A 13,078-nucleotide genomic window follows, 5' to 3' on the forward strand; every position below is an offset into this window, starting at 1 on the left:
ATCAAAATTTTTAAAAAGCATCAGAGCGGCAGGAAACGAAGCATTTCGTCACTATTGAACCAATTCAAACGTCAATCCAACATTTCCATTCAAGTTTTAATTTATTTTTAATAACAGTGCAACGTTTGGTACACCACGTATATAAAGATCGTGTTATGGCTGTCTTCGACACAACAGTTTGTTCAATAGGGATTCTGTTATTATTATATTAAATTCGGCCATCTGTAAGCAAAGTGGAATACTGGTTGGGTGGTCAGATTACACCATCTGGGAAGACTATAGCGTAGTTGGTAGGTCAGCTACACTGTACGCAGCTCACCTGAGTTCGAACTCCCACCGCCGCAAATAGTGTGTTAGGCCGTTTGCTACTACAGGTCAGATCGGTCAGGAAAAAAAATAACTTTTTAAGATGCACTCAGATTATCTTTCTTTTTCGACAATATTTGGACATCAGGTTGTGAAAATCTGGAATAGTCTTTGTTCTCCATAAACTTTGAATCCCACTTTATATTTTGTTGAATATGTTCGACACGGTTGACTGATTTGGCTCAAATATGAAAGAGTGTCTCAGCATGGCATGAGGTAGAAGTGATTCTTTGATGCTGGGAATCAGTTTTGGATCATGCTCATTCTCGACAGCTGTTTATACCAATTCAATTAAAGGGGCCCTTAGCTCAATAGTGCCAAGGTGCCCCGAGTAGTCTAAAGACGGCCCTGTGTAGAAGATTGTGAAGCCAGTATTAGCCATTCGCCGAAATTCTACTGTATACCGAAGTGAACGATCATCATAATCAGATTGAGATGGACGTTTTGTATTTTCTGTTACTGCTCTCAGAAAAACTTTTAAACTAATCGATTACTTCGATTAATCGATTATTTCTTGGTTTTAATCGATTACGATTAATAGAAATGTAAAAAATAATCGATTAGCTACTAATCGATTAATTGGAAAAATCGGACATCTCTAAGTACAGATATTGTTTACGCGGAAGCCGTTTCTAAATTATATTGACATGTTTTATATAAAATTTAAATTTAATCAACTTGAATTTAAATCAACAATTGTATCTTGAAAAGATGGGCGTCACGGTTCTGCAACCATATCCAGTGGACAACAAGTCGGGAGCACAAACCATTGAATTCCTGGTGAAACGAGTGCTCGCATTAGGTGCCGTTCAAGTTGGTCATTTTTTGGTAGACTGCGAAACTTACACATCAATTCCGCCCACGAAAACTGTCCATATATTGCACAATTCAGAGCAACCCGCTTCGGTATTTTCCATCCTGGATACCGGAACCAAACAAATACCGCTAGTAACGGATGGATTGTTCGATTTGCTTATGGCTAGAATTTCACCGGTCTACACTTCAAAAAAACAGACGAAGATTGAATCTAAAGGGCCCCGTTTCGAATTCGGAGACTTTCTGATAAAACTTGGCATCGTAACGATGAGTCAAAACTTCAAAGGAGTGTTGGTGGAAGTGGAGTATAGGCCTTGTTTGATTGCAGCCAGCTGTTGGGAGTTAATGCGAGAGTTTTTACAAGGATTCTTGGGATCCAACGTGTCAAATTCCATTCCAGCCTATTTCACACAAAGGATCAATATGAATACAAACCACACGAAAGCGAATGATATTTATCAACCGATTGACACAATCAACCAGTATTTGGAACATTTTACAAATTACCGGAAGCAAACATCTGCTGTTACGTCGAGACCGTAGAATTAGTATGTGAGTTATAATTGTTCAAGGAAGCATATATTAAAAATCTTCGAAAAATAGGATAACATTTCAACAAATCACATTTTATTGATGATGACTACCAGTACAGTAGTATTTATAACTAGAAAATCGACGAATTAAAGAATGCTATCTATCGATGGACCGGTTACAATGTGATGTCTACAATTCCAAGGGGTCACCAACATTTTCTTCAAGCGGTATCTGTACGATTTCCATTTCCACATTTGTACAGTTTATGTCCTCATCTGCCGTTTGTACAGTACTTATGTTTTGCGGTTCAGCCTCTCTTTGTTTTGTTATATCTGGTCTTGGTAGAACACCGACTGAGTTCCCATCCACACCCTTTTGCTTCTGTTGAACCGAAGAGTATGTTGCAAAACACATTGGACGTTTTTCGAGTTTGTTGCACTGCCTAACGTACAAACGATACATATCGGTGATGCTGGAAGTCCTATATTTAAATATTTGACTGGCTCTAATATTTTGGGTGTGGCTAGTATATGTGTGATCTAGTGACTCGGAGCACTTTATGTTGAGCAAGGTACGCAACTTCTTTAAGGTAATGTCGAATGTACTGATAAACATTCGACAACAGACCCGCACGTGCTTGGATTCGACCGGTAAATAGTAGAGGAACGTAAACGATCGCCTGGAATTAATTCGCTGAAAAAAGGAGAAAAAATAATACATTCGGAATTTAGCAAAATGGTTTTACAAATACCCTGGGGTTGAGAGTGGGCGCCTGATGCAATAGATCGATGAGGTACGTCTTCTGCTCTTTGGCGGTCCGTGTCAGCAAATCGGCGAGCAGCTGTTGACGCACATCATCTGTTACCTTTTCATAGCAACGTAACCGACACTGACATGCCGGCTTGACTCGCCTTGCCGGTGCTTCCATGCCGTTCCTTCGGATAAAACTTAGACCTCTCTCTTTTCGATCTAGCCGTTCAGCTCTCGCTGCTCGTTCTATCAGATCCATTTCGATGTTTCGCGCCTCTCGGGAAGGATTTGCTTCAACAGCATCTTGGCAGAACAAGAGTGAAAATTGTAAGTTCAGCGATGGATGTTAGAAAATATTGTTCGGAAGATAATAAAAATAGGGGACCGTACACTAATTACGTAAGGATTTTTGAGACTTTTAGAACACCCATCTTCGCTATCATTCTAAATCAAAACGATGATAACGATGAATTCTTAAAAAATATCAAAAGACAACGAAATGTTTTTGTGAATGTACCGTACAACCAAATTGACGCACTCTATTTGGAAGTTTTTTTTTAACAAATTCAGAAATTTCATGCAAACAATACTCTGGATGGTTTCGGTCTACAGAACCTGTGCAGCATTTTGTATAAATCTTGCAGGATTATCAAGAAAAACGCAAAAAAGGTTGATTATTTGATCAGGCGATCTGAAGTAAGAAATCTCTCGGATAAAATGCACAGCACGGTCTCCGCATTACCTTACACTGAGAAACAAAAATATGCATAGTTAGCATACTTTCTATTCCCATCTCTTTTTCTGCTGTAATTTTTAAGCATTTTCATGCATATACTTCTCGTAAGCATTCAATGAGTGGATAGATCGAATATGTCCAATGCATAAAATTTACAGCAAAAGAAACGAGAGGCAAATAGAAAAGTATGCTATCGATGCATAAATAAAATTCTGCGTATACATCACGAAGGATTTCTATGCTTCGTAATTAGTGAGGCGTACTGTGACTTACGTCCCAGAGCAATCAAATATGCAGAAGTCTGGTGTTTGCAGTTTGGCTATCGATAATCTCACTCCACACGTCTGTCTGAATTAATCTTTCAATTCAAGCCTTTTCTTGGTCATCCTTTATGCAATGTGGTTGTTTTTTTGATATCATTCCTCCGCAGATAATTTTAAGACATTCTCAAAGTCTACCTCCCATTCTTTTCGCTTACAAAATTAGTGTACAGACCCTTGGCGAAAAACATACATTTCGCTGATTCAAGTTTGTTCACCGGATTTTGTGATTCCTTGTTGTCTGGATAAGAGAGCTCCTTGATTGGACGAGTAATATTATCTTCTTCAAGCAGCAAACGTTCTGCAGCAACTTTTTTGGTATATATCGTGCGAAGCCTTCGGTATGTAATATCAAAGGTATTCATGAACATTACCATGCAGACTTTAAGAAGCCCAGTTGGACGTGGCAGAAAAAAGTAACGATGCATACGTCGTTGCACCTGAAGAGTGTGAACCAGCCTTTTGAATGCTTAGAAGTATTTTCGCAAACTATGAACCTACCTCGGGCTGCACAGCAGCATGAACTTGCATATGACAGGAAAGAAATTCCTGCTGTCCAATGAATGAGAGCTTCAACAAACTCCGTAGTAGTTTCTTACGCGCTGTATCTGTGATTTTCGCGTAACATCGTCTTGGACATGAACAGGCAGATTTCAGTTCTCTAGCTGGAATAACTCTCCCGTCATGACTAATGTAACTGTATCCTCTTTCCTTCCGTCGTTTTCGTTTTGCAGATTTTGATAACTTCTTTCCTGGATAGTCTAAAACTAAATGGAAGAAAAAAGTTTGGCCATACATACAAAAGTGGAAAGAGAATATATTACTCTTGTTGTGAGATCCATCAATTTCATAGCGATTAAAATAGTCGTAAAGGAAGAAATCATCCGATTCCTCCCCTTCTTCGTGACTCCCATCATTGCTAGCTTTCTCTTCCTCATCTTCATCACAATCAAGCTCACCGTTTTTATCAGTGCATTTAGAATGAATCTGTATATTATCCATTAATTCATGACCAACGCCGTTTTCATCCAAAATCAATAAACCATCACAGCTTTTCTTCAGCGCTAAGACGCGTATCTTTTTGCCACCAATGTCAAATGTATTCATAAACATTAACTTACAAACTTTCATCAAGCCTGCTTCGACTGGTATGTAATAAACGTGGCTGAATTGTCGTTTGGAGGAAGATATCTGAAAAGAAAAAGTTGCATTACATTTGTACACTTTAGTACATCATTAATTTGTATCTTACTCTTGGTCGTTTGGTAACCATGACTTTCATATGACTGGACAAGAAATAATTTTGACCACGGAAGGAAAGTTTCAACAGATTTTCTAGCAATTTTAGTCGGGATTTGTTGGGAATTTTAATGTAACACATTTTCCGACAAGCGCATGACTCTTTTAGCTGCCGCGGTGGGGCTTCCGAACCGTTTATTCGAATATAACTCAAACCCTGTTCCTTCCGTCGCCGTTGTTCCTGCTGTCTAGACGAGCCCACCTGACATTTATCAACTTCGTAGCGTTGCATATAGTTAGCAACATTTACACCGACCAGTTGTTCCTTGGCATCATTTAGCTGTATCTCTTGAAGCATTGGGTATGCTTCAGCAGGTATTTCTAACTCTTCTCCCGTTGGCTTTGTTTTGTGGTCATCGATTATCAGTTCGTCAATCTCTATTTTTAAATACTCACAAATTTCATTATCAACTACTTCCAATTTCATTGGTTGATGTTGAATTTCTTCGTAATTCGCGACCAATGATATATCATCATCCAATAACTTAATAGTGCAATCTGTCGTTTGCTGGTTATCGTGCGTCAGAGTTTGTTGATGCTGTTCCTCTGATTCGATTTTATTACAGATCATTGTATGACCGGGGTCTATTGACGCAGCCAACATAAATATTTCGTTCTCCTCAATGTCAAATGTATTCAAGTACATTGCTTTACAGACTTCTACTATGCCGCCTTCCACTGGAAGGAAATAAATGTAGCTTAAATGACGATTCGAAACAGGGTCCTGAAATATAATACTATTTTTTAAAGAGCCGTTTTCAACATCGACCCACAACCAATATTTACATTTGCTATAATTTTGAAATGACTGGCAAGTAACTTCTTCTGACATGAAGCAGAGAGTTTAAGGAAACTATCCAGTATACCTTGACGCGATTTAGCTGAAATCTTGTCATAACACGACGGTTCACAAGTGCATGCTGGTTTGAGCTGTTCTGGTTGGACCTCCAAATCGTTTTGTCGAAAATAACTATGGTCACAAAAGGGTAAGGGAAAATCAGTTTCGTAACGTTTAAAATAGTCGTGAAACAAGTTTTTGATTTCTTGTCGTTCCTCAAAATTCTCGTCGTTGTAGATCTTCTCTTCTATGTTGGTTTGTTTATCTTCGTTATAATCTAATTCAGAGAAGTCCTCGTCGTAACTATCGTTTGATTCAAACCTTAGCGCAATCTGTGTATCATCCATTACTTCATGGGCGACGCCACTTTCATCCATAATCACTAGACCATCGCATTTTTTCTTTTGTGCCAAGAGACGTATCTTTTTGTCACCAATGTCAAATGTATTCATGAACATTAACTTGCAAACTTTCATCACGCCGGCTTCGACTGGTATGTAGTAAATATAGCTAAAGTGGCGTCTTGAGTCATATTTCTGAGGAAAAAAAGATTCGATTACATATTTACATTCACACACTTCATCACGTAATTTATTTTCTTACTGTTGGTCGCTTTGTTGCCATAACTCTCATGTGACTCGACAAGAAATTATTTTGACCACGGAAGGAAAGTTTCAGAAGATTGTCCAGCAATTTTTGGCGAGATTTATTGGTAATCTTTGCGTAACAGAGCTTCAGACAGGTACAAGCCACTTTTAGTTGTCTCGCTGGGACTTCTGAACCGTTTAAGCGAATATAGCTGCTACCCCGTTCCTTGCATCGTTGTCTGCTAGACGAGCCCACCTGACATTTATCAATTTCATAGCGTTGCATGTAGTTAGCTACGTTTGCATCAACTTGTTGTTCATTATCGTCAGTTACGTATAACTCTTGAAGCATTGGGTATGCTTTATCATGTACCTCGATTGACTTCGTTTCATAGTCATTTATCACCAGTTCATCAGCTTCGAAATTTTCAAGAATTCCGTCATCAATTACGTCTAATGTCATTGGGTAGTGATTCAATTCTTCGAAATGTTCTACCTCTTCATCAGAACACGATAGTTCAATCGTGGAATCCATCTCGTATCTATAGTCCGCCAATACTTGTTGAGGCTGTTCTTTCCGAATAATCTCATTAAAACTCATATTTTCAGCAGGGTCCATGTTTGAAGCCAACATACGAATTTTCTGCCCACGAATATCAAATGTATTCAAGTACATTATTTTACAGACTTTAACTACGCCACCTTCCACTGGAAGGTAGTAAATGTAGCTAAATTGACGTTTTGAAAGAAACGGCTGAAACATAACACCAATGTTCAGTGCGTAATACAACATCGGTTAACATTAAATATTTACCTCATTTGTTGTTTGTCGTTTTGTTGCTATTATTTTAAAATGACTAGCAAGAAACCGATTCTGACACGAAGAAGAGAGTTTCAGTAATTTGTCCAGTATACGTTGGCGCGATTCAGTTGAAAACTTTTTATAACACAACATCTGACAAGTGCATGCTGGTTTGAGTTGCCTTGCTGGGACCTCAACTCCGTTGGGGCGAGTATAACTGTAGCCACGATTTTTCCGCCAACGTTGTATAGCTTTTTCTAGTAAGTTGTTGCTTCTGCTAGAACTTTCGTTGGATTGATATGGTTGCATATACTTAAAAACATCTGCGTCACTAACATTTTCCGTATGAGTGTCTTTGTCGACATTTGAACCTGAAACTTGGAACATCGAGTAGTAGCCGTTTCCTTTTAACTTTTTAACTTTATTACCGTGTTGTTCCACTATCTCAATGTCCCCACCAAGAAGTTGTTTCTCCAGTGTCTCAGAAATACGAATGTCTTCACCTATATTGTCCCCGGTAATGTACTCTGCACTATTTGATTTTCGTTTTTGAGTAACTACATCGTCGACATCCTTTAGGGCAGCCAGATCCCGTATTTTCCTATCAGTAATGTCGAATGTGTTCATGAACATGAGTTTACAAACTTTGACGGGCCCAGATGCAATGGGAAAAAAGTAGAATCGACTGAAGGAACGTCTGGAGTCTTCTACCTGTAAAAATAAATAGTTGCAATATGCTTTCTACCCAATAGATTTAATCCTTACTTTTCGTCGAACTGTACTATGCACCTGCATGTGGTTCGATAAAAACTCCTTCTGACCATGGCGAGATAATTTCTGCAAAGTATCAAACAGCTTTTGACGATAATCGTTGGAGATTTTTTCGTAACATTTTTGCATGCAGCTACAAGGTGGTTTGAAGTTTCCTCCTGATACACCGCGTAGTTTTCTCACTGTTTTTGGTTTACTGGAATCGCTGGTTTCATAGCGGTAGAAGTACTCAAAAATGAATACATCATCTAGTCCATCCATCGGAATTTAAATGTTTATCTGACTGATTGGTGATTAGCTTAACAAATTTCATTCTCATTTTTTTTGTATAATATTAGAGCGTTTTTTCATTTCATCATATCTAACACAAACTTCAATCGGAGAAAATCGCGTGCGAAAATTTCCTTGCAATTTTTAAATTTATTTAACAAATAAAGCACACAGAAGGCTAATAATTCTACTATCACCTCTGCATTTACTCATTACAGGATCGTAGAAGCATATTACATGTTTTTCGCGAAGATAATAGGGAGATAATTGATAACTATTATTTTATTACATTTTGCCGATCACTTTTGCTATTATGCTCTTTTACATATGTGGTCTTGGCAACACCGTTTGCAGATGGCACATTTTACTTGACGTTTTCAGAGACTTTTTTATTTTTATTTTTTTTTTTTATTTTCGTTTTGAGAGACGGGCTTGTAGTTGTGATATATTTCATGTGCTGCACGGTTAAATAAAACAACCTGCAAAAATAAGTTCTTTTAACTAACTTTTGAGTTGTGCGTCGCTTTCGCACTTATTAGTGTTGTCAAAAACAAAACGAGAGATTCGACTCAGGTTGTGAACCATTTGGCGATTTTTTTTAACCTTTAGTTAAAATTTGACAGTTCGAAAGTTATTTTCTCTTGAATGGAAAAATTTAACCGAGAGAGCGAACCATTTTAAAAGTTGACATATGGATAGTTATTTAGAATTGACAGCTGCGATAACCACAAGATGGTGGAGGTGTGCAAAGAGAATAGGGAAAGAGACGAATAGTGTGAAGCCAAAAATACCTTATTGAGCAGACCAATCGTGCAATGTAAATAAACATTACTCATGCCTGAGTTGGAGGAGATAAGTATTGTACTTCTATCAAAAAAGAAATTTGAATTTTCGTCAGAATTTAGTTCAATCGTGATTGTAAGGTGCATTCTAGAGTATATGTATGAGTAAAAATAAGCTTTAGAATTATTTCATCTCTTTGTTTCGAAATGCACATCGTTTGATAAACAAATCCATCGATCGACATACGGTTTGTTTTCAAAATATAATAGGAGTCATTTAAAGTGCTGCCTGTAGAAGCGGTTGCCAAAATTCTAGTGTTGAAATCATCATAAAGGGAGTGTTGCCGTTTTGACTGGTTTTCACTCTTCGTCTCTTTCACTATTCTCTTTGGAGGTGTGAACATTTGTCGATATTTTGAAAATTAGTTTTTTTCTTATTACATTAAGTATGACAGTCATAGCCTCGAAAAGTAAACATCCACATCATGAAATAACCCAAACAAATCTTAACACAACACGTTATCGTTTCCATCTTTATCCCGTAATTTTGTATTGAAAAATATTGACAAGCTCAATTAGGTACAGAAAATGTTTCCACCATTTTATTCTGCATCATGGGCAACATTTTAACCATCGAGCTGTCAAATTTAACTATCGCTCTGTCAATATTAACCATGCTCCAGAGTAGGGTTATTTTGCAAATAACTTTCGAAGTGTCAGATTTTAACTAAAAGTTAAAAATTTCACCAAATGGTTCACAGCCTCAGTCGAGGTCTTCCGTGGAGGAAGGTACTTTTGAGTATAAACACTCATAATAATACACTGAGAAAAAACCTGTGGTATCTGTGACCAGACTTTCGTGGTTGTTTTAACTATTTGCCGAAATAGCAGTAATGACCATGAGATCGATAATACTAAACATCTGTATCGCAAAAAATACTACAAAAATCGATTACCGCTTAACTATGCTGTTGTTATTTACGACAATTTGAGCATGCTCACTCCAACAATATTTATCATCTAAAAACTGACAACGGAATAGTGTGAATCACTATTAAAATTAAAGTAAAAATAAAAATATTAACATGGTAAACATCTTGAATGTAACCAGTGCCATTGTTATAACTACTTTTCGTTTGATTGTCCTCTGCACAATATATTAATAAGTCGTGAACACTAAATGTATACTTGTAATAAGAATGTAAAGGTTAAAATAACTATATACACCGTTTATGTGGACTTTACCCTTGTCGGAAGCAGCTTCTGCGTATAGTGATTTTCAGCTGACAATGCTTTGTATTACTAACAACCATAAAACTTGTCAATATTTGCGTTCCCATTAAGTATTACTGCAGGATGCGGCCATTGCAGCGAAAAATGTATACATAACATACGTGCGTGCTTTTCGGCGTACATTTTTTTAAATTTTATTTTTTTAACTATTGCAATAATATTATCTCTGTGATATTACGGTAAGGCGATAGCATCATAAGCCTTTGTATGATAGAGTTCCAGTCAGGAAAGGTATTTAATAGCTAAATTTAGGCGTAGCACTAGCCTCACAAAAGGTCTGTACATTAAGAATCGGTTTGAAGTCTTACGAAACAGAAGGTCATGTTTCGCAAGGGACTGTATTACTAAGTATTTGCTTTGCTTTATTGCACTATGTGAGTACACACAGCAAAAAGAACTGTAATGATAGCCGATGCGATATTCACCGATGTGCATGGAATTTAGACGTAATGATAAAACAAACACAAATTTTACCGTTATAGCTAGAATTATACATCAATCACCTAATATCACGCGATAACTACGTGTTGAGATTATTACATCATTTTTATTGGATATTGCTTTTAAATTGACATAATACCGCAATAAACATGATGTACGAATCTCTTCCTTTCAAAGCCATGTAATATTAATTCACTGAAAGATTATTCATTTTTGAGTATGATATTGTACCTTGGCATACATGTATTATTACACGGTTTGTCACCATATCGTATTCATAAATATGCACATCACTCTTTCCATCAACTTTATTGTGATATCACACGCATTATCGCTATATTAAACAGCATGAAATAATTTTCAGTGTATTGCTGACAACTATCCAAATTCCACCCCTCATTCGTCAGTCTTCCCCAGTTAAACTCAAAGAGAATAGGGAAAGAGACGAATAGTGTGAAGCCAAAAATACCTTATTGAGCAGACCAATCGTGCAATGTAAATAAACATTACTCATGCCTGAGTTGGAGGAGATAAGTATTGTACTTCTACCAAAAAAGAAATTTGAATTTTCGTCAGAATTTAGTTCAATCGTGATTGTAAGGTGCATTCTAGAGTATATGTATGAGTAAAAATAAGCTTTAGAATTATTTCATCTCTTTGTTTCGAAATGCACATCGTTTGATAAACAAATCCATCGATCGACATACGGTTTGTTTTCAAAATATAATAGGAGTCATTTAAAGTGCTGCCTGTAGAAGCGGTTGCCAAAATTCTAGTGTTGAAATCATCATAAAGGGAGTGTTGCCGTTTTGACTGGTTTTCACTCTTCGTCTCTTTCACTATTCTCTTTGGTTAAACTCATTCCGGAACCGGTTCGGATTTCTGAATGGAGTCATTATGGATTCCAAATCAAATGCAACAACCGATTCCGACTCAGAATCGGTTGTTGCATTTGATTTGGAATCCATAATGACTCCATTCAGGATTCCGAATCAAATTCCGAATGGTTTGACCGGGTCAGTTTGTGTGTAATTCGTGTGAGCCTGTTTCTCGAAGACTTTAAATATTATAAAAAACCTGTTTTAATTCACCTATAGGTGCAATTGTGCCTTTCTCATTTCTCCAAATTATGATTTAATAACTGGTTCGTACAATATAACATTATGGAAATGTCTTTCATTCTTATTACACTTGGTAAGAGCACCTTTTTGCATTCATCGAGGTATCGGTTTGAATCGGAGTTTTCTGTGTGATCGCACTCCACAACCCGTAACTCCGGAGCTGGAAGTCGGATGGAGATGGAATTTAATATCAGTTTCCGGGGACGCAACACCTTTCATTTGAGACTAAGTTGATCAAATCGTTCTAGCCATTTTCGAAAAACCAATATAACCGTTATTCTGAATTTGGATGCTTCCGGATCCGTCGATGGTGGCCAGTGTGGCCAAAGAGACTTTGAATGACTGTTGGTGACCTAGATCTACAAATTCAACAGTTGTGTTTACATTTTGGAAAAAAATTCACCTTTTTACATTGATCGCAGAATTCGTTAGAATCGGGATCTGCTGCGTGATCGTACGTATCACCCTGTAATTCAGGAACCAGAACTCGGATCCACACAAAATTCAACAGCAGCTGATGGACCTTTCATTTAAAATCAAGTTTGTCAAAATCGGTTCAGAAAATTCCGAGAAACCGATGTGGACAAATCAACAAATTTTGTTTTGTAACCATACTCTTCAACTCGTAATCCGGAACAAGATGTCGGTTGAAAATGAAATTCAATAGCAACCTATGGGAATATTATACCTTTCATTTGAATCTTAGTTTGTAAAAATCGGTTCAGCCATCTCCAAGAAACCGATGTGGACATTTTGTTAACAAATCCGCACATACACACATACATACATACATACATACATAAATACATACATACATACATACATACATACATACATAAATACATACATACATACATACATACATACATACATACATACATACATACATACATACATACATACATACATACATACATACATACATACATACATACATACATACATACATACATACATACATACATACATACATACATACATACATACATACATACATACATACATACATACATACATACATACATACATACATACATACATACATACATACATACATACATACCTACATACATACATACATACATACATACATACATACATACATACATACATACATACATACATACATACATACATACATACATAACTCCGCTAGCGAATGACGGATCCCAATAGTAGCATGTCTGTAATAACATACGTACATGGAACTATTGAGATCCAGAGCTACAGGTCCAAAGCCCTGGTAAAGGAGGATGGTTGTGATGATCCGGGCCGAGATCACCACGTAAAGCAAGGTAGGGCATAACCCCAATTCCAAGGCGTGAAGCGACCCGTGCCGAGGGATGAGTGAT

The 13,078-nt window shown here is 37.1% G+C and overlaps 2 protein-coding genes across 3 annotated transcripts; one reads left to right on the plus strand and one right to left on the minus strand.

The window, feature by feature from the left end:
* The first annotated feature begins 964 nt into the window (after positions 1 to 964).
* On the plus strand, positions 965 to 1,802 carry LOC131689915 (mediator of RNA polymerase II transcription subunit 20). The gene has a single exon (XM_058975303.1). It carries the CDS (start codon positions 1,078 to 1,080, stop codon positions 1,723 to 1,725), a length of 648 nt encoding a protein of 215 aa, XP_058831286.1. The 5' UTR covers positions 965 to 1,077; the 3' UTR covers positions 1,726 to 1,802.
* LOC131689897 (uncharacterized) lies at positions 1,788 to 8,589 on the minus strand. 2 transcript variants are annotated; one of them, XM_058975256.1, is made up of 11 exons: positions 7,814 to 8,588; positions 7,477 to 7,759; positions 7,061 to 7,419; positions 6,263 to 7,000; positions 5,608 to 6,195; positions 4,775 to 5,545; positions 4,347 to 4,713; positions 4,024 to 4,289; positions 3,716 to 3,962; positions 2,468 to 2,769; positions 1,788 to 2,409 (listed from the first exon to the last, which is right to left on the minus strand). In XM_058975256.1, the coding sequence occupies exons 1-11, from the start codon at positions 8,078 to 8,080 to the stop codon at positions 1,906 to 1,908; spliced, it is 4,692 nt and encodes a 1,563-aa protein (XP_058831239.1). In that variant the 5' UTR covers positions 8,081 to 8,588; the 3' UTR covers positions 1,788 to 1,905. The 2 variants fall into 2 exon arrangements, with proteins under 2 accessions (XP_058831239.1, XP_058831238.1); XM_058975255.1 differs by having other exon boundaries at positions 7,061 to 7,759; positions 7,814 to 8,589.
* Between the last annotated feature and the right edge of the window lie 4,489 nt (positions 8,590 to 13,078).

This window comes from Topomyia yanbarensis, chromosome 3 (genome assembly GCF_030247195.1).
Source record: "Topomyia yanbarensis strain Yona2022 chromosome 3, ASM3024719v1, whole genome shotgun sequence".
NCBI lineage: Eukaryota > Metazoa > Arthropoda > Insecta > Diptera > Culicidae > Topomyia > Topomyia yanbarensis.